The sequence below is a fragment of the Mastigoproctus giganteus genome, chromosome 4, assembly GCF_048544385.1.
Source record: "Mastigoproctus giganteus isolate SK-2022 chromosome 4, ASM4854438v1, whole genome shotgun sequence".
In the NCBI taxonomy this organism is placed as follows: domain Eukaryota; kingdom Metazoa; phylum Arthropoda; class Arachnida; order Uropygi; family Thelyphonidae; genus Mastigoproctus; species Mastigoproctus giganteus.
The window spans coordinates 97,717,264-97,740,629 of NC_143578.1; the positions used below are offsets into that span (position 1 = coordinate 97,717,264).

General features: G+C 36.6%; 1 protein-coding gene across 2 annotated transcripts in view; it reads right to left on the reverse strand.

Moving 5' to 3' along the window:
• Positions 1-23,366, reverse strand: part of Ifrd1 (Interferon-related developmental regulator 1) — a 185,481-nt gene that overhangs the window by 23,450 nt on the left and 138,665 nt on the right. For both annotated transcript variants that reach the window (XM_090371688.1, XM_090371687.1), the window contains exon 10: positions 12,232-12,360. In XM_090371688.1, coding sequence (XP_090227814.1) covers positions 12,232-12,360 — 129 coding nt within the window. The remainder of the gene's footprint in view (positions 1-12,231; positions 12,361-23,366) is intronic.

Here is a 23,366-nt window from a genome sequence, read left to right on the forward strand (position 1 = left end):
TGTCCCGAATTTTGCTGTTGTACTGCCTATGTAACATGCTTGGCAATCTGATTGGCATCTGATCAAATATATAATGTTGTTGTAATCTTGTGTCTCGTACTCGTGTGTTGTCTTGTATGAATTGAATTTGGAACTTAATTTGTTATAAGATGTTAATATTAATTTGATATCTGTATTTTTAAAAATCTGTTGAAGTCTTCTAGCATATTGTTGACGATACGGGAGTGCGATAAGGGGTTTATGTATCTTATTCTTGTTCACGTGGTTAATAATTTTGTTTGGGTTATTAGTGTTATTATGAACTTTGGTGATGGTTTCTTTTATTAGTTGTGGTGGGTATTTTCTGTCGATGAATTTTTTGGTGAGGTATTGTAATTCTACAGATAGGTCTGTTTGTGTGTGGCTATATTTTACAGCGTTGTATATCTGGTTGTATAGAACTGCTTTTTTGATGTATAAACATTTTCCCCTAATGAACTTGCCAGTCTAGAATACGGATTCAATTTCGCCATTAACAGCAACAACTACCCAGTTAAAGACGCCATGATAGAAATACAAACCAAACTTGATAACCACCCAGATAAATATCGAATCATACATGAAACTAACGCTGTTTTTAACTCCCAATTAACTAGTAAACCTAACATTCCCCGACAACAATTAATCCACATACGAGACTTTATGAAAACCCCGAACATTATAATACAAAAGGCAGACAAAGGGGATACCATCGCAATCATGGACAAAAACACATATACAAAGAAAATGTTACACATCTTATCAGATTCAACAACATACAGAGCTTGCAACACGTTTAATATTAACAAGCTTAAAAATAAACTTGATGGGATCCCAAGAAGACTGAGAGCCAACAAACAAATTAATTTACCTACCCTCCAGCAAATAGGCATACGCAATAACATTCTCCCACACATTTTTGGAATAATCAAACTCCATAAACAAGATTATCCTTTAAGGCCCATCGTTTCTTATAAACAATCTGCCTATGCTAACCTATCCATATTCCTCATCAAAATTATTTCACCTTTAAAGAGATTTTCTCGGTTCAGGGTCTACAATACTAAACAAGCACACGAATATATAACTTCCATAACCATATCTGAAAACGATATTCTCGCGTCCTTCAACGTCGTCTCCCTATACACAAACGTGCACACCGAATCCATGCTACTGGCCCTTAAAGAACTATTAATCAAAGACGACACATTAACAAAACGTACCGACTTAAACATTAATGATATTTTAGAACTCACATCACTGTTACTTGACGCCAAACAATTTAAATTCCAAAATAACGTCTACGAACAAAATTTTGGCCTTCCCATGGGCCTCGGTATCTCTGCCCCTTTATCCGAGATCTACCTCGCATCTATTGAAGAAAAAATTCTCCAACCCTTTCCCCTAGGAATTAAACTATACATGAGGTATGCAGATGATGTCCTCTTAATAGGCAACAGAACCACCATCGATACTTTACTGAACACCTTTAACACAACACATGAAAGACTCAAATTTACCCTCAAAGTAGAAAACGACAATAAAATTAATTTTCTAAACCTCACTGTATACAAAATAAACACATCTTTAGGCACCAAAATATACAGAAAAAACACACATACAGGTAAATTCTTACATTACCACTCACACCACCCTCTATACATCAAAAAAGCAGTTCTATACAACCAGATATACAATGCTGTAAAATATAGCCACACACAAACAGACCTATCTGTAGAATTACAATACCTCACTAAAAAATTCATCGACAGAAAATACCCACCACAACTAATAAAAGAAACCATCACCAAAGTTCATAATAACACTAATAACCCAAACAAAATTATTAACCACGTGAACAAGAATAAGATACATAAACCCCTTATTGCGCTCCCATATCATCAACAATACGCTAGAAGACTTCAACAGATTTTTAAAAATACAGATATCAAATTAATATTAACATCTTATAACAAATTAAGTTCCAAATTCAATTCATACAAGACAACACACGAGTACGAGACACAAAATTACAACAACATTATATATTTGATCAGATGCCAATCAGCTTGCCAAGCATGTTACATAGGCAATACAACAGCAAAATTCGGGACATTAAAAATTTCCAACACGCGTGCATACTACCACTTTAATAGCTTCAAAACTAATTCAGCAAGTACAGAACTAACACAACACGTCCAATCTCAAAATCACAACCCACTCATCGATTTAGCCATCACAGTAATTAAATTAAATTCTAGCTACGAAATCCTTGAAAACGAAGCCCTCATTATTGAATGGTTTAAGCGCCATACATCACTCAACGTGTTAAACAAAAATATTCCCGCCAATTTCTCCCCCATTTGGAATTTAGCACGTATTAAGTTTCCACGTGCACTGAAATGCATTTCGGGAACCCAACCCGTACATAACACAAGCGCGCTCTCTTCCCCCCCCCCACTATAGCTAACTGAAGACGAGGAAACTCGAAAGTCGCTCATGTGCGATTATTAGCTTATATTTTCCTTTTCTTTTTTTTCTCTTCATTTAATTTAATTTAATTTAATTAGGCAACCATGGAAGGTGCACTTTCCTTTCTTAAAAATTTTTTATAGCCCATAACTTAATTTTAAACCCATAATTCCTGTAAAGTATTAGAATCCTATAACCACTATGTATGTGGTAAAACCCTCCACCAGCTAAGCGGATTACTATGAGGTGAGTGCTGAAAATTAAGCTAAGCTATACATACGATCTAGTTATTACATTACAGCACATAAGGACTCCTTAAAAAATCAAGGGTGAATTTCTCCATTATTTATGCAAGAGGAAGGGATTTGTCACCCCCTTTTATGAACTAGCCAAATACAAGCAAATTTGTAGGCAAAAGGAAAAACACCAGTGGAATAAGAAAGTGTTTAAAAAAAAAAAAAAAAAAAAAAGGAAAACAGAATAGGAGCAAGCTCAGGTGCACAGGTTTTTGAGGGGCTTGGAGAAATGCTATCAAGATCTGGAGCCTTCTTGGTATTAAAGATCACTCAGAATTCTTCTAACATCCTTCTGCTGGAAGCATTGAACAGAGTGTACTGGATATAGAGGTCAATCAGTTTTCAATACATTCAATTTCCTTAGCTGAAGATGCAACAAAACAATCAGGTTGTAACCAAGGTGGCAGCACAGATGGACAGAAGTTGTAGCAAGGGACCAGAATGCTAGACTACCACTTGTATAAGAACCAAGGTTTCTACCCTTGGCCTATTCAAAATTGAGTTTGGATGGATTGGTAACTACATTTCAATTGCTGCAACCTTTAGTGTAGGCAGTAAATGAAGATGGAGATTTGGATATAAGCTGGTAGACATGCTACATTCTTATCTTGAACAGCCTTAATACATTTATTGTAAAATCACAGTTCAGACAAAGGATGAGATTTTAGGGTGGAATCAGAAGATTTAAAACAGTAATCCAACCAATAAAGAGGTAAAATTATTATGATTTTTATTATAAAAAACATATTAGATAGGTATACATAAAAATTTAAAGTAAAGTTAAAATGTAAATCAGTCAAGTAAATAGAAATAATGTGGAGATCATCCCATTTTGCATTCTTGTAATGCCAAATGACACATGGATGAGAATGGCCAATCCACAGGGTTCCATTAGAGAAGAGACCACCACCAAGTTGTTATGGTCTCTTCTTTTTACACAGATTGTTCCCAAGGAAAAGATTTAAGGTTGGGATTCTCTGGTATTCTGCTAGGTAAATGAACAAGATGTGTAAGTTCATCAGTAATTGCAAAAGCCTCAGCATCTCAACTAGCTAGGTTCATGTAAGTAGAAAACTGAAACTAACCGAAGTTTTAGATATTAAAATCACCAGTGAAAGGTACTTCACCACTAGGAAAGTTAGACTGGAGAAAGTAGTTTCAGAGTTCTGATTAGTACAGTTGGGTGAATGATAGAGAAAAAAAGATGAATTTGACAAAATAGGAGGGGGGGGAGAGAGAGAGACAGCGAGAGCGATTTTAAGCCAGAGGAAAACAAAAAGATTACAAATTAGAAAGTCCCTGGCAAGGAATATTTGAATGGACATATGTCAAGTACCATCTTTGAAAAGAAAAAAGGAACCATGTAGCGAATAATTAGGACAACGGAGGTGAGCAGTGGTTGAAGCAACTGAGACTCAATTTGATAGATTGTAAGTGGAAATCGACATTGAGAATTAATTGAAGCCATGTAGTGAAATGAATAAGGATATTTCTGAGATGATTAGATCTTTTCATAGTTAAGTTTTTTCTGTTACTTTCACTACTTGTGATGCACTCAACAGGTAAAGTAAAAAAAGGAGGGGGAAAATGGGAATATGTATGAATTAATAAAATTTTTGGATATGGCACACACAGCAAGAATTTAGCCAGCTGCCTGCCATATACACACTATTTGGACTCCCTCCAGTCATTAAGTGGCAGAATAGAGGCAGTGAGATTATACACTAATTGATCTGGATGCCTCCTAAAGAGTTACCAATATGTTTGGTCCAGTGGATTATATAGTGACTGGCCTGTGAAGACTGTCTTAGAGAAGTATCCACAAAATGTAATACTGGATCATGCTATGATGTTCTTCATAACCTTAAAGGACATTACTCACTGCATAATAGAAGAGACGGTGGTTGTTGGGCTTTGCTCTGGAGGCTAAGTATTCACTGTTATTTCACCACTTCAAGTCTCCAATAAGCAAAGTGGTGGTACTGCCACTTTGCTTAGGGTGACACGAGTAATACAGACCAGTTAGTTTAACTTCTGTTCTGGGGAAAAAATAATGGAATCACTGGTAAAAGATGCACTGCAGTAATAATTCAGACACAGCATGCATTTGTTAAGGGAAGTTTTGTCCAAATTTGATTGGATACTATGATGTGATTACAAAGGAACTGAATGTAAAAAATAATTTTGATATCATATACTTGGATTTCAGGAAAGCTTTTGACACTGTTGCGCACAGAAGGCTACTGTATTGGAGCAGCATGGTATTAAGGGCAAATTGCTACAATGGATAAAAGGTGGTTGAGCGGGAGAAGACAGTGGTAATTAATGGATGCTGCTCTTCGTGGACTACTGTCATTAGTGGAGTCCCCCAGGGTTTGGTGCTGGGCCCACTGTTGTTTTGTATATTTATCAATGATACTGATGAAGGGGTATATCAAGCTTGTTAATGACAGTAATGGCAGTGTGCTGCTACAACAGGATCTAGAAAAGTTGGGCAGATGGGCTGAGAAGTGGCAACTAAAGTTTAACATCGACAAATGCATGTAAAGTATTGCATATGGGTAGAAGTAACACCAGAGTAACGTATCAACTGTGTGGTACAAAACTTATGGTAGTAGAAAATGAAAAAGACATGGGAGCAATTGTGAAGTCAGATATGAAGTTTGCTAATCAGTGCAAACAGGCTGCCAGAGCAGGTCATGAGATTTTGTCAATGATATACAGGAATTTTGCTAGCAGGGAAAAGGTGATTATCCCTTTGTATAAGGCAATGGTCGGGCCTTGCCTTGAGTACTGCATACAGGTCTGGAGGCCTCATTTTAGGAAGGATGTAGAGTTGCTTGAGCGAGTACAGAGAAGGAAAACAAGATTGATGAGAGGAACAAAAGGGTGGTCTTACCAAGAAAGGCTTAATTTCTGCAAATTGCAGCATCTGGTGACTGGGCATCTGCAAGGTGATCTGATCAAGGTGTATAAGGCCTTGAATGGGTTGAGCAGGCTCAATTCTGATGGGATTCTTCCTCTTGCTCAGATTATGAACCTGATGGGACAAATTCAAATTGAGGAATGACAGTTACAGAATAGGTGTGCGGAAATTTGCCTTTAGCCAGTGGGTTGTTGACTGCTGGAACAAAGCTGATAGCTTAAATAAATTCGAGGAGGAACTGAACAAACGTTTAGAGGGAATGGATGTGAAATGGTTTTTTTTTTTTTTTTTTGGCTGATGCTACAAACTTTTGCTTTCTTGTATCCTCTACTAATGCTAATGTCCCCCCCCATATTGCCCGGTGACACAGAAGGGACAGTATTCCTGTGTGATGTGGACTCCACACTTGTTCCCTGCTTATGTTAGTCTGAGTGGTCATCTCCAGTATATATTGTGCTTGAGACTGCACATGGATGGAAGATACCCAGGGTTACTAACCGTCCCACAATCAAGGTGCAAGCAGAGGATTTGGTCGAGCAACTAGACTTTACTGAAATTTGGCTCATTAACTCACAAGTGGGACCTGAATATCAGCTGCATCAGCATTTTAAACTCTCGGGAGCAATACCTGGCTGTTATATCTAGGAAGAATGTTTGTGACAAGCCTTAGTGACCTGCATTATAGAATACAGGTCACTGAGGTCAGAGGAAATTTTCAAGCTCTTATACTCCACAAAATTACTAAGTGCACGAAAATACGGTATTACAACAGTTTTTAAATTTCTTTTATTTCATAATAAAGCACTTTTTTGTAACATTCTAGCAATTTTCAGTACTTCTTTTGAGTTTAATGATCAATCAAGTAGAGATGTTATGGCCAAGTCTTACTCAAATAAAGCCCATTAGAAGAAATGACCATTTTTGTACTGAGTAAATCAAAACTGATAATTAATATCAAAAATAAGGGGAATAAAGAATTAACAAAACAAACAAAAGTCGAGAGAGTCTCAAGATTTGCCAACAAACCTTAAATATAGAAGCCTTCCTGAAAGTTAAATGGTATTCCTGATGCTAATATTAACTTTGCTGAAGAATGGCAAAACTTAAAAGTATAAGATGGTTAATGTGTGTGTGTGTGGAAGAAGCTTCAGAAAAATCTTGGGAAGATTTTATGGAAAACAAGCATCTGGAAAGTAGAAATGTTTTGTCATTTAGTGAAATAAATTAGAATAGGGGAGGAAACCATAACAGAGGTAATGAAAAATGAATAGGTAAAACAGAAGAGAAGGATATTTTAGAAATAGAATTGCTAAATGAAAGAACTGAAGATTACCAAGAGTGAAAAACTGAAATGCAGAAAATACAGTCGGTCCTTGTATAACACGTGTTTGCATTACACGAATTCGATCATACACGATTTATAAATAGGGGAACGTTATCTTATATAACACGAACCGAATTCGCTTATACACGATTCGCCTTTGTGTTTACAAGAAATGGCAGTCGAACGCGGAATCACCCCAACTGAACGCAACACGATAGGAATGATGAAGATTCTGATAATGTATTTATGTGTTTTATATCAGTGAAGGGGAAACACATTTCACCATAATAACGTAAAAACCAACACAATTCCAGCTATCGATATAATCGCAAATGCAATTAGATGGAGTTTACTACCAGTTTATAACAGATTCCACTAGCAGAAACGCAACTGGAAATTGTTTTTATTGTTTTATGGTAGTAACCCCCAGAAATGTGCTTTAGTAAAATGTGAGGTGTTAATAGTGTATCTCGGCCTTTATGGTGTTGTTTATTCAGTTGCTACACGCGCGCAGCTTTGTTTCTGTGTATCAAGCGTGCCACCTCGTTTGTAATTGTGCTCTATTCCCCAAAAATTAGTAAAATACTTAAAAGGTGTGAAAAGGAAGCGTCCTGGCTAAGACACTGCAGATTCAGAGAGAAAAAAAAAGAAGCAATATTGATAAACAGAGGCGGTCTGGGTCAAAAATTCTTACCCTTGAAAATTTGTAGTGGCCTCATACTACGGTTTATGGCCAAAATCACACCGGCCTCCTGCCCACTGTGGTTTCCCCCCGTAAGGCTTATGGCCAGTCTGCTTCTGTCGATAGAGAAAAAATATGAAATTGTGAAACGCTTTGAGCGAAATGAAAGACCATGTGATATTGCACGTGCTACAGACCTAAATGAGGCAACGCGGAGAATTACAAAGAATGCAGAGAAAATAAAAACAACTTTCATAGCAGGAACAACTCAAAGTGTAATTAAAATCCATTAGATTAAGACACAAAGAATTGGAAGAGATGGAACGGCTGTCATCTCTTTGGATAGAAAATCAAACAAAAAGCAAGTTTGCTTACGATAGAAGCAAAAGCATTAGCAATATTTTATTACGACTTACGTATTATAATTACGTATTATAAAATACGTAAGTATTTTATTACGACTATTCTATTTAATATAATAAATTTTTTACGAATAAAATACATATTTTATCCGTAAAAAATACTTTTTTAGTATTAAAAATACTAAAAATACTTTATTATAATATAATATTATTTTTATTACGTATTTTAATCGTTATAAAATACGTAAGTATTTTATAACGATTAAAATTACCCGATTATTTATTGTGTTTGGTAATGTTTTGGTTCCAAATGTGTGTTCAATCTTGGGTGGTCGGCACCTAACCCTACTTTTCCCATAGGGCCTGTTGTTTATATTGCACGATTTTGCATTGCACGAGGATTTCTAGGAACGCAACTATCGTGCTATACGAGGACAGACTGTACTTTCAATATTATCTCTATTACTGAGAGAATGACAAATACAGAAAGGTGGTAGGAATATATTAAATTAGTTTAAATTCTGAAAGACCAAAGGAATTTGATCCGGTGGTTATATCCACAGGTCAAAATTCAATAGAAATGGGACAGTTTTGTGCTTTGCTTAAATTTCTTATTCATTCTTCCATTTCCAAAGAAACAAATTGATCAGAAATATTTAAGTTCTTGTAAAACTATATAACTCCCTTTGCCAGACAGCTTTCATCAGTCTGTAGGCACAGCTATGACTAGACCTAAGATTTTATTATTACAGAAATTGTAAAATTTTCATACTTACACAATTAGCAGAAGATATTTTGTGCATTTATGAATATTTGGGTTTATATCTTAGTCTGAAATCATTGTAGAGAGCATATATAATTTCTGGTGGCATTATCACAATTAAAGCCTTGCATGGTTTTGCTACCTCATTTTTTGAAAGTATCTTGGCTGGTTGTGAGGAAATTCCAACAAGATACACATAATTCCCATAAATGAAACACAAACTGCATATACAGAATAGTTGAAGACAGCAGTAAGACAAACAAATTTGTTTTCAATATATAGGAACATTGCTATGAGGAATTGTGTAAATTATTGCAGACAGTCTTTAAAAAAATGGCTAAGCATAACCTGTAGGCAGTAAGGCACAGTCACAATTCAAGTAAAGCGCACGCGCGCGCGCACACACACACACACACACACTAAAGGCTAAACTAAAAACTTATAGTGATAAAGTGGTCATATGTATAATTGTGAGGAATGCTGTATTTTTGGCTCTAAAATTGATGGAACATTGTGTTACTGTTAAAAAAAATTTAGTTAGAATGTTTACCAAGCTAACTGTTTGTAAATAATTTGATAACCCGCAAAAATCATTAACACTTCAAATTTTCTCAGTGACTTCTTGTGGTAACTGAAAAGCTTGACTTGACAAAAGGGAATAAATTAAAGGGCAAATCATACATGTTCTTTTTGATAGCAGAAAACTCACCATCCTCCCTACTTCATTCAGCAGTTACAGTATCTCAGCCCTTCCAAAATTTAATCCTAAGTTCAGCATCTCATCTTCCCTCCCAGAATAACTGGGAGAATCCAAGGAATATCATCCCTAGATCAGCCAGATGAACAGATCCAATCTCAATACTTTATATTTGTTCGTAGTTGACTGAAATCATCCAAACTATTCCCCCCCACCCACAAAATTACAGTATCTACTTTTAGTGCACTGGTTGTTATGCTGAAATACTACTCTGCCACTAAATGCATTTGTTTCTGATTATTTATTTGAAGATATATGCAGTATAGCATACAAATAGTCTCAATTTGTTATCATAGGAGTTAAAAATCAAATGTTGGCTTTAGCTACTGTGTGGACCCAGAACGGTCTCCAATGACCTTGATGGGTCATTGTCTGTTGTGAGTGCGGGAGTAGGGTGTGTGTGTGGGGGGAGGGTGTTACTTTCACTCAGTCTGCTGCAAGCCACTGCAGTGCAAGGTTATTGTAGGTCTTTTGTTTCTAATCACTCAATTTTGAGTTTTTGTTTGTAGCTATTTCAAAGTGAAATACTGTGTCAATTTGCTTTTTAATTTTAACACTGCTGCCCCTTTGTGTTAATAATCATATCTACAGTCAAAAGAAACCCCAACGTGTTGTTAATAGAAGACAAGATAACAATTATTAATAGACTGGAAAAGAGAGAAACCTGTGTATTTCATGCTAAGATTTTAAATGTTGGTAAAGCAACCATGCATGTCTGACATAAAGAGCAGAAAAAATAAAATTTTGAAGTTTGCTTCAAAGTTAAACAATGAAGATGACTTAAAAAAAAAAAAAAAACAAAAAAAAAAAACACGAAAACTATGAAAAAAGCTAGTGATGAGAAATTAGAAGACTGTTTATTTATGATTTCTACAAAAGAGAAGCAACTCCATAGTAAATCACTTGCATCACAATGCAAAATGGCTGCTCCTGGTTTCAAAGCTTTCAAACAGCATGTTACGGTTGTGGTGTGTGTAAATACAAGTGGACAGTATGTTTTACCACTGTTCGTGATTGAGGAATCCAAGATGCTTTAAAGGCGTAATGTGCCTATCAGTACGATATAAAGCAAAGAAGGAAAAAAAAAAAAAAAAAAATTCTTGGATGAATCCCAACATTTTTTTGGATTGGTTTAGCCAAGATTTTATTCCAAGTGTGAAGAGGCACCAAGAAAATGAGGGTAAAGTTTTGCGTATTATCGATAATGCACCATCATCCCACCCTCCTCTTGAAAATTCAACTGATGAGAACTTCATTGTCAGATTTTTAGTGCCAAATGTTACAGCCCTGCTGCAGCCAATGGCTCAAGGTGTTATAAAAAAACTAAAAAAGATGTATAAAAAATCAAGTCTTGCATCACTTGCTGCTACTAGAGGGAGATGAAGAGAGTTTGGTCACGTTTTCAATGATGCTCAACATTAAGGATTGTTACTATATGATAATGCCTGGAACATGTTGTCGGAGGGAAATCTGAAAAGGCCATGGCATAAACTTTGGGGTGCTGCTGAAGAGACGGACATACATGTGCAAGATCTGAATGACTACGTAAGTGAGATTGTAACTTTATTTCAAGGGATTCCCGGGTTTTCCAAGTGTTGGCAAGATGATGCTTCTGCATCATCTTGCCCACACTTAAACAATGATGCTGATGATTCTGGTCATCATATTTTAACCAAAGAAGAAATTGTTGCATTAGTCCAGGATGAAGAACGTGTTGACTGTAACCAAAGTGATTCTGATGACGAAGAAGAGGAAGGTGTGCCCCCTCATGCAGAGGCCTTCACTGCACTAGAAACTGCAATGTTGGTATGGTGATGGTGTGAGCAACAGTCTGAATGCAGTTCTATGGAGATATTGCTATTAAAGAGGACAAGAGACCTAGCTGCAAAAAAAGACAATCTTGCATGGTTCAAAGAAAAATTCAGGATTACATATTTTAAAAAATAAACCTTCCCAAGATTCATTATAATTCTTATTTGTGTGCAATTACTTGTTTGTTTATGTAAAAAAAAGTGTGATTTATAGTTGAAACCATGTAAAACAATTAGGTTGTGTTCAAAATAAATATAATATACACTGTTTCCTCAAAACGTTTAATTTAAAAAATAATTTAATTGTAGGACTAATTACACTTTGTTTCATATAAACTGGGTACTTTCATGTATGTTTGATTATCCGAACTATCTGATTAACTAACCTACCTTGGTCCCAATTAGTTCGGATAATTGACGTTCTAATGTACTAATCTTCAGAGGGGAGTCAATACATGTGGTTTAAATAAAACTAGTTGCAATGTAGGGAAGTAAGTGTTGCCCCTTTCTTTAGTACCCAATTATACTGAGTAGACTTTTTTTAGGAATACAAATGAGGAAAACCTGTGGTAGATTTCTTAAATAAGTAGCATGCTGTTAAACAACGTGATGTCAGTGTAATTAACGTTAGAACAAGCCAGTGTAAAAGCTATAACATACAACACAAAACACCAGATGAAAGTTCACATGACAACAAGTTGTCCTTTATCACTGTTGCAATACATAAACATAATTTTTGTTTAAATAAAAAACAATCTTGAAGAAAATTAAAATATGATAAAAATTACAAAGCAAAAGTGAAAGAAACAAAATTAATTACCGTGAGGTGAAGATTCATTCCAGATCCTAGCAAGTGGCAAAATGCATCATACTGGTGCTTACGACACCAGCTATTTATATAGAGAATTTCTTTTCCAAATTTTACACGGATGTCAGGTGCCTCTTTTTCCTATAATTCAGAAGAAAAACTGAAGTAATGAATACATGTATAATATATAAAGTCATGCTAATTCAACATTAAGAGAGAGAGAGCTATACTCAAAACCTATAAAATATTAATGAATTTATAGATTGATAATTTTTCCTACACAAAAAGTATAATCCACAAATTCATGAAACAACTGATATGTTAATTCCAGTTATTTCTTGGATAGTGCTATTTAAAATTGATTTTTTGCAGCTGCACATTATGTAAAAGGAAAATCATCACCTAATGTATACCAAATGAACATTTAAAGCTCACTCTGTGTTCACAGGTCAATTTGCATGTTGCATGGAACTGAAAAAAAAAAAAAAAAAAAACTGGAATAACTCATTTGTAGGAGCATACTCACTCTGTCAGAGTTTGAATAAGAATGACAATATAAACCATGCCCTTTCTGAACAAAGTCTTCCAATCACTATCCCCCCACTTTAAATATATTTCCTGTTAGATCTTTGGCTCTAGCCAGAGTAAGCTCTCTTTCTTGGTACTGTCAATTCACTTTCCTCTTGGCAGTAGCATTGGGACATGATGGCACATGAAGGCACATGATGCAAGAAATCAAGCTCATACAGCATAAGCCGAAAAAAAAAAAAAAAAAAAACACCTTTTCCATTTCACCCATCCATTTGTTCTAAATGTTTCTCTAGTTCTGCCTTGAATTTATTTAAGCTGTCAACTTCTAGAAGACAGAGGGAAGTTTGTTCCAGCAATCAACCACCCACTGGCTAAAGGAAAATTTCCACACATCTATTCTACAACTGTCTTTCCTCGATTTCAACTTACGTCCTCTCAGGCAATTAATCTGAGCAAGATGAAGAATCCCATCAGCATTGAGCTTGCTCAAACCATTCAAGGCCTTATACACCTCAATCAGATCACCTCACAGATGCCCTATCTCCAGATACTGTAATTTGCAAAACTTAAGCCTTTCTTCATAAGAGCAACCCTTTGTCCCATTCACTAATCTTGTTGCTCTTCTCTGTACTTGTTCCAGCAGCAATACATTCTTCCTAAAATGAGGCCTCCAGACCTGTATACAGTACTCAAGGTGTGGTCTGACCACTGCCTTATACGAGGGGATAATAACCTCCTTATCCCTGCTAGAAAAATCCACATATATCATTTGACAAGACACTAAGAGCTACTCTTGCAGACTGTCTACACTGCTCAGAAAACTTCATATCTGACTGCACAACAATTATCCCCAGGCACCTTTCTTTCTCTACATAAGTAAAGAAGTGTAGTGCAACACATTTGATACGTTACTCTGGGGTTACTGCTACCCAAATGCAGTACTTTACATTTGTCAATGTTAAACTTCAGTTTCCACCTCTCAGCCCATCTGCCCAACTTTTCTAGATCCTGTTGCAGTAGCGTACTGTCATGAGTGCAACTAGTAACCCTGCCAACTTTTGTATTGTCTGCAAACTTAGACACTAAGCCTGATATACCTTCATCAATATCATCAATAAATACAGAAAACAACAATGGACCCAACACTGAACCCTGGAGAACTCCACCAATAACAGTCTATGAAGAGCAATGTCCATTGATTACCATTCTCTGTCTTCTCTCACTCAACCATCCCTTTACCCATAGCAGCAATTTGCCTCCAATGCCACACTGCTCCAATTTGTACAGTAGTACATTGTGCAACAGTATCAAAAGCTTTCCTAAGATCCAAGTATATGATATCAAAATAATTTTTTGCATCCAGTTCCTTTGTGACCACATCCTAGTATTCAATCAAATTGGTCACAAACCCATGCTATGTCTGAACTATAACTGAAGTCTTAACTAGATGATACTGCAGTGCTTCTTTAACCAGTGACTCCATTAATTTCCCCAGAACAGAAGTTAAACTAACGGGTCTGTAATTACTTGTGTCACTCTTTGATTCTCCTTTGTGAATTGGGGTGACATTTCACATCTCCAGTCGATAGGTACCTCCCCTGAGTCCAAGGAAGCTCTCATAATTATGGGTAAGGGTTCGCTTCCTTTGCTGCCTCTTTTAATACACTGGTTTGCAAAACTTAAGGACCAACACTATTTCTAAAGGTTACAACCACAAAATCTTTACTTAAGGTTCTCTTTACCGATGAGAATAGATTCAGTCTCAGCAGCGATTCTGGATGTCAGCTAATCTGGCTGGCGAAAGGTTGGCACACGGTATCACTCCGCAAACATCATTGAAATGGATCAATATGGCGGTCGAGTGTTCTCGTCTGGGAGGCATTATCTTGGATGGACGTACACAACTCCAGATACTGGAAGGCGGTACTGTAACCGGTGCACGCTACTGTACTGAGGTAATCCTTCCCCAGGTGCGTCTGTTCTGAGGTGCCATTGGCCCTGAGTTCACGTTTATGGATGATAACGCCACACCACATTGCACTGCAGATGTTGATATGCTTTTGGAAAGTGACGACATTGTTTGTATGGATTAGCCTGCCTGTTCTGCCAATCTAAATCCCATTGAACACACATAGGACGCTCTGGGGAGACAAACACCTAGCGGCACGTCTACACAGATTAGAAAATGTCACCAGCTGACAGAGGAAAGGACAATGTTACCAGAAGAACTTATCAACAATATTGTTCTAAGTATGGACAGGCAGTGCAAAGCCTGAATGAACATTAGGGGTGGCCATATCTCCTACTGAGGACCACCTCTTTTCCCTTTGTTCCATCTTTGGCAGTGATGCATCTGTATCATGGCAGCAGTGCTATGTTGCCATTTTCGAATAAAGTCCCTCTGTACTGTTTTGTTTCCGTCGTTGCTTCCTTCATCATTTCTGTACCTCATGAGGTTCCTTTGACATGCTTTTCCCATATCCAGGCCACACCTATGAGAAGCTACATGTGAAAACCTGTCTGGTCCTTAAATTTTCACATCAATGCATAATGGATAGATTCCATTCATCCCAGGTGCCTTTCTTATGTTTAACTTCAACAATTTCTGCTGCAATTTGCTCTGAGTTATTACAACATCATTTAGCTCACTGCCGGAATTTAATACACCTCTGGCATTCCCCTTCTTAAATAACTCTTCATGTGTAAATGTTGATGCAAAATACTTATTCACTTTGTCAGCTACCTGAGCAGGATCATCAACAATTCAACCATCTATATCAAGTGGAACAATCTGATTCATCCTCTTTCTTCTAGAGTTTACATAAGTAAAGAATTCTTTGCTGTTTTTCTTTGCATCCTTTGTCTGCCTAACCTACTTTGTAACTTGATTACAGACCAGCTTATATCTAACATATGCTTCTGTGTCACCTGTTAATTTATATGCATCCCATGCATTTTTCTTCTCTGCCACATCTCATTAGTTCATCTCACATTCATTAAGGCCTAAATCTTGAACAATATTTCTTAGTTGGTATGAAAAGCCTAGTAGCTTTGAAGATTAATTTTTGAATGGTTTCTATTTAGAATTTGCTGTTGATAACATAATCAGTTGGTTGTTGATAACATAAACAGTTCAACCATCTATATCAAGTGGAACAATCTGATTCATCCTCTTTCTTCTAGAGTTTACATAAGTAAAGAATTCTTTGCTGTTTTTCTTTGCATCCTTTGTCTGCCTAACCTACTTTGTAACTTGATTACAGACCAGCTTATATCTAACATATGCTTCTGTGTCACCTGTTAATTTATATGCATCCCATGCATTTTTCTTCTCTGCCACGTCTCATTAGTTCATCTCACATTCATTAAGGCCTAAATCTTGAACAATATTTCTTAGTTGGTATGAAAAGCCTAGTAGCTTCGAAGATTAATTTTTGAATGGTTTCTATTTAGAATTTGCTGTTGATAACATAATCAGTTGGTCCCACTCTAAGAATTTAAAAACTGCCTCAGACCACCGTAGCCACCTTTACGAAAGCAAAAACCCTTCCTTTTACCCACGATGGGTAGTCACCTCTGAGTATATCCCACATCAGCACATTGTGATCACTGGCACCTAGTGGTTTCTTTATTTGCAAATTTCTAATGCATGAATAATTACTACAGATAATCAGATCAAGAGTGTTACTCCCTCTTGTTGCCTCTCTAACATGCTGCTGTAGAAAACAATCATCCAATAAATCCATAAAAGCCTTGCTTGTGTGTGAGTGACCAATCCACAAGTTCCAGTCAATATCTGGGAAATTAAAATCCCCCATTATAAGACAATCTGATTTACTGGCTTACTCCATTTCTCTGTACAGTTGTTAATTATACCCATCAGAGTTATTAGGCCAATAACACACTTCTACTCTCAATTTTGCTTTCCCAGTGCTTATGTCACACCAAACTGACTCAACATTCCACTGTCCACCCATGTCAACTGGATGAACGCACTTAGATTTTGTGTGTCACTTAACATAACCCCCTCCTCCCTTCTTATACACATTGTACTCCCCAAATTCCAATTCCGAATTCCTTATATCTGTGTGACAACACGCCTCTGATATCCCAACAATATCTGCCGTTGATGTTTTGACCAGCACCTCAATTCATAAAATTTTTTTTTACTAAACTCCTAGAACTGGTGTACACACAAGTATACATGCACCTGTTCTTATTCTTAGCTACACTAACACAGCCCGTGTGTGACAACACGTCTCTGATATCCCAACAATATCTGCCGTTGATGTTTTGACCAGCACCTCAATTCATAAAATTTTTTTTTACTAAACTCCTAGAACTGGTGTACACACAAGTATACATGCATCTGTTCTTATTCTTAGCTACACTAACACAGCCTGTGTATTTACTTGTTCCACAATGACTCCTAGTAGTCACTGAAATCCCCCACACACATTGTTTTCCAGACTGCCGCTCATTCCAATAGAAGCAGTGCAAGAATCACTTTCACCTCTGCCAGGCGGCTATTGTTAATCTATTAGTCTGTGTATCTCCCGAAGTTAGCAGCTTTCCGACCCACCTAACACTGCCTCGATCAGCAAATATTCTTGCACCTTTTCTAATTAAGTATATCCCATCCCCATAGAAGCAGTCACTCCTGTTAACAAGCACAGACCAGGCTGAGAAAAATTCTACCCCACGAGCCTTGCACAATATCTCTAGGGCCAAATTGATTGACAAGGCTCTCATCATATAATCATGTGTGGGTAGAATTGCAGACACTTTCAAATTCAATTCTAACTTGTGGCTTTTTTTCAACACTGATCTGTACTTGTTAAGTAATTCCACCATTCTACTACTCTTAATATCACTGGTGCCAACATGTACAACAACAACATCATATTTTGTGCCTATCCTTTTTGCACTATATATTCCCTGATAATAGAGTCACTGACAACAACTAGTTCCTGTGGGGCCAGTGCATTCTGCCTTGGGGGTTGCTGCTGTGTTGCCTGATGTTCAAGTGCAAGCTGTGGCATTGATGTGGGCAGCTTAGAGCTTGATGGGCCTCTCAATTTAAATCCTTCGAGAGCATCTACCCTGTTCTTCAAGCTCTCATAAAGGCCCATCACACGCTGAGTTGGCACCTAATTTCATCGCATTCCTTCGCATTCGTGCAATCTTGGTATACCAAGTCATTTATTTGTGTCCCAAATAAATGACTTGATATACATTTCTTGCAGTGGTTGCAACTCGTCGTACCAAGGGTCTATGCAATTTCCGCTCACTGTCCACATAAAACAGCACGTGTCCTCAGTTTGTGCTTCTTGTTGAGCAGTGTTAGAATTGGCCTTTCATGCTGTTAACGAAAAACATACATTTTTATTTAACGAGGCCAAAATACTTAGTGTCCAACATAATTATACGAGACTATTAATTGCAGAAGCTGTTGAAATTAAATTACATGAGAATTCTGTTACCGTTCGTCGTCCATATCTAGTCTCTGATTTGTGGTCTTTTGTGTGCATGTGCAAAGACAAATAATCACTCTATTTAAGATTCAAGCTCACAACACTGTAATTTCCACTCCTGTGATCACGATATATGGTTGAAAAGCATTGTCTGCTTCAGGAAGGAAAATCGTTTTTCTAAATTTACTTTCAACTTTAATTAATTTTTTTAGAACTGTTTTTTGAATTCCAATTAATTTTTGAATTGTGCTCAATTGAATTTTTACTGTAATCATTTTACATTAATCTTTTATTCGTTTTAATTTCTGGAGAGTATCATATGGAAGTGTTCTACATATCATATTGCAGTAAACTTCTCTTATTCTTATACAAATATTGATATCAACGTAGAATGTATCGAGCAATATTTCTATTACAGCACAGTCCCACTCATATGGCGGGTTAGGTTCCAGACCCTGCCGAAAGACGAAAAAGTGGAACAGCTGTTTTTCTTTGGTGAATGCACATAAAAGCCTAATAACATGTTTACACTATCATATGCTGTAAACAGACTGAATCACCAACAATAAAATGGCACCTGACACCTTCCTTGGACTCGGCTGCTGAGCGCATCATTCTGTAAAACTCTGAACATAATGGACATGGATATAACTGAAAACTGCCGTATTAGTGGAACTCTGAAAAGCGTGGCCCTAACACATAACCTACTATAACACAGCATTTGATGACTTAACTCATCAAAGTTATTTACTACACTCCTTAGTGCACAAGCAAGTAAATGTGTACCTGTTTGTGATTTTAGTTACTTTTACACAGCCCACTTAATTACTATTCGCACATAGATCCCCAGCATGCCAAAATAGAAGCAATTTTACATCTGCTCGTGGCTGCTGTTAAGTTAAGCTATTAGTCTGTGTATGACCACCTCTACAAAAACAAGAACCCTTCCCTTTACCCGTGACAGTAGCTTAAAAGTCTGTCATTCCTGCAGCTTGTAAAGTAGATAAACTTCCCTTAAAAGATTATCCTTTATGCCATATCTTTCAAAAACTTGAAAGAAAAGATTTCCAGGTACAATGTCATGCTTTTTTCAAGATCAACAAATCTTGAATAAAGGTTCTTGCTGTGTTCTAATGACTATAAATTTTCTTAGTGCGAATATTTGATATGAGCATCTCATTATTTGGTCAAAAACCTGAATCTTTTCTCAAGTGTCCAACATAATTATATGAGACGTTCACAGATTTTTCCCAGTAAGATTAAGGAGTGAAATTCCTCTGTAATCTTCACATTTAACTTCAATTCCCTTTTTACATATTATTACAGCTGCTCTGATCTTCTAGAACTTATACTTTGAAAAACGACCCATGGATCACGTGATGTAACCAACGAGACATTATTCTCCAACTTTTCAGCATTTCAGGTGTAATTTATTCTACTTATGCCACCTTTTTATACCTGATATTCTCCATAACCTGAATGACAGAGGTAGTATCAAAATTTTTTTTCCATTTCAACAATCTTTTCCTCTTCGCAATGATATCTGCAGCTCCTTCATTAGAACATGGAGTAAATAATTCGAACATATTCAAATTATTTACTTCATACTTCTAAAATATCCGTTTCTTCTGTTAAACTTTGTCCATATCACTTTTGATCACCTTTATTATGGATTTTGCTCCTGTTTTGATACTGTTAACCAAATGTCATATTTTTCCACCTTCCTGATCCTTTTAAAGTATGTAGGCAAAGGATACTAAATATGCAGGAATTGCAAATCTATATACTATATTAGTGGCATAATTTATTTTTGTTAATGTATCCATCCATTATAACATCTACTCTATTGTTCTGAAGATTTTCAATTATTTCAGTGTCTACGCTGTACGTTTTGAAAATGAAAAATAATTTACAAATTTAGAGAGGCTACTTATAAAAAGCTTCTGTATCATAGCAGAACATTCTGGCTTTCATTATTACTTGCTAGTGAAAGAATTCTATCCTTTCAGTAGCAAGTAATCCATCCCTAAAATCTTTTTGCCCCAAGAAAATCCTCCCCACCCCAAGAATTTAAAACTTTTCTTTGAAGATGAATTTAATGAAGTTTATCTTGTGCATTGGCAAACAATAATGTCAGTCTTTAATTTACATAAGCAAAATTTAAAGGAATGTAAAATTTAAAGGACAATTCTTTAATAGAGGTTATTGAACTTCTTGCCTCTGTATGAGATATTCTGTCAGAAAGAAGTAAACATCAATTCATTTTCCTCAGAGTTAAGGAAATGCTGGAGAAGAGAGATATACAGAGAAATGTGAAGTTTTCCAAAGAAATATCCACAACTTATACAGGGTGTTTCAGTTAAACGTTTCAGAACTTCTAAGAGGGGTAGGGTACATCCTGACAACTCGAAATCATATAGCAATGCGGGGTCGGAAATGCTTTCCTGAAGCGGTGTTGTACACAGAAGCACCATAAAGAAAAGGGACCGTAAGTGAGAAATCGTTTTAATAATACATGAAAAGAAGCAAAGGGTACATGGATTAAAGTAAGTGTTCGAAGTTTCTTCCACGGGCTACAATGCACGCCTCACATCTCCGACACATGGACATCCGAACATTCTGGAATACTCCAGGCGAATTTCGAATTACTTCGGCAGCTACTGCGATTCTTGCAACCAGCTCCTCAGCATTGTCAACAGGGGTGTCATAAACTAGCGATTTCATATGACCCCAGAAATAAAAATCAAGACATGATAGGTCGGGTGACCGAGCAGGCCAACGCACGGGACCACCACGTCCGATCCACTGTTGACCAAATGTGACATCCAGGTAGTTACGAACATCTCCGCTATAATGGGCAGGGGCTCCATCGTGTTGGAACCACATTGTCTGTTGCGTCGATGCAGAAATCTGTTCATCTATCAAAAGTTGCGGCAATACTTGCTGCAGAAAGATAAAGTAGATAGGTCCAGTTAGATGACACGGTAACAGGTAAGGTCCGATGAGGTGATCTCCCATAATACCGGCCCATACATTGACCGAAAATCAAATCTGTGCTGCACGACGACTTCTGTGTACAATACCGCTTCAGGAAAGCATTTCCGACCCCACATTGCTATATGATTTCGAGTTGTCAGGATGTACCCTACCCCTCTTAGAAGTTCTGAAACGTTTAACTGAAACACCCTGTATATATTTTGCATTGAATATTTGGACATGTGGTTGGAACCGCTAGGGGAAGTTTGTTCATCGAGGTGGATGTCATTAAGGGAGCCATTTGAGTGGGATAGCGTGCTTTCAACAATTAGGTTGTACAAAAGAGTGTGGGTGGACAATGCGAAATGTTTTGATCATTTTGTAATTTAAAAAAATTGTAGCAGAAATTAGGGATATTGATAGTTCTGTTCCTTCTATGTAAGATGGGCTACTTATTTCAGCCAATGTAACACTCAAGAGTTGTACTCAGAGTTCTTAATAATTGCTTAAATTTTTTCTTTTCTATGCCGCCACAACGCAATGCATTCATTGAAAGACTATTTTCAATAATGGAGATGCAATGATTTAAGAAGAGAAATTCTCTCTTACGTGGAGTCACATAATTGAATTCAGGACATACCAGCATCATCTCCATATGCCACGACAGCCTGTCATAGCATGTGGAGATATCAACTCATGGTTGGCCAACAAGCCAGAATTACTGAGAAAAACTGCATCAGCAGAAAAACATAAAAGAAATGTAGAGAACATAGAGTATGCTGAGAAAAATATGAGTATTTTTTTGTTTTCTTGTCTATACCACACAAAAGTTTTTCTTGTGAGAGTATGCAGGTTTAAGATTGTAAAGAAATCCATATAAGGCTAGTAAGAGTGAATCCTGTTAATTTAAGAAATTTGAGATATTCAATTAAAATGTGGTTAACATATTATTAGTTTGCCAGTGAACATAAAATGTTTTCTTTGAGATTATCATAATAAACTGTTAGCAAAGCCAAAGGACATTTCTAAAAGACTAAGAGAATTTAAGGTGAGTTGTGGTATCATAGGGTAGGTATCCTGAAAAGTTCTAATTTTTCTGCTCAAATGTTCTCATTTTCTGGGTTATAGAGGTAGCAGCCTCTACAAGTGCAGTCAGCACTAAAAGAAATTCAAAGTATAATACAGCTAAAGCATACGGATTCAGAGAAATCACAAGATGTTTGCAGGGCTACCTTGTTTGTTCATCTGTTTTTTGTGGCCAGCAAAGATTTAAACTGCACTGATAATGAAATGAATACTGAAGTGTTGTTTTAAACAGATGGCCTTGCCAAAAGGTTAACTGGCATTTGCTTAAAAATGTGAGTCTGCTATGACAGCCTGTTTCAGAACTTAGCAGTCCTCATCAGATAACAATATTCTCTAATGACAGCACTCAGACAAAACAGTTTTAGCTATACCGAAACTCTGAAAACTGATTTCATATACCACATAGCAGCTTACATTGAAAAACTTCTTCACAACTCTTTTGCCTGTGTGTAGACCCCACCTGCTACCTAATATGGAACTTGTTAGTTCTGAAACAGGCTGTCACAGCAGTCATCAGTCATAGGCCTGACGTAGCCGAGTGGTCAGGAGTGTGAGTGCAGTAGCACATACTTTTTGAGTGAACCAGGGTTCAAGTCCGTGACTGCTAAATATGATTAACATTTGTATCGATGATTTATTGTTCATTCCACTGACCTGGTGGTCAGGCTGGAGTATAAACAAGAACATATTATCTTTTAAACAAATGGCTAATTGATCTTTTGGTGGGATCATCTGTTTGAATGTAATGCAAACTATGGCATAAATTGTTTTTGAGGCTAACAAGATTTAAACTATTATCTATACAATTTAAATTTTGTTAACACCAAAAACAATTTAAAGGAAAAGATTTGGCATGTATCCTTAAAGAGAAATGTGATAATTCACGTGAAAACCAGATTGCTTTCATATTTTTGGATTAAAAAAAAAAATTTTTTTTTTTTTTAAATGTGCTGGATTTTACAGTTTACTGTATCTAGTAGGAATTAAGTACATAATCAGAAGATAATTTTAAAAATTATACCAATTTATTTTATGTCAACATTTCATTTTGCATGCTTAAGCAAGCATGTGTTGGATTCT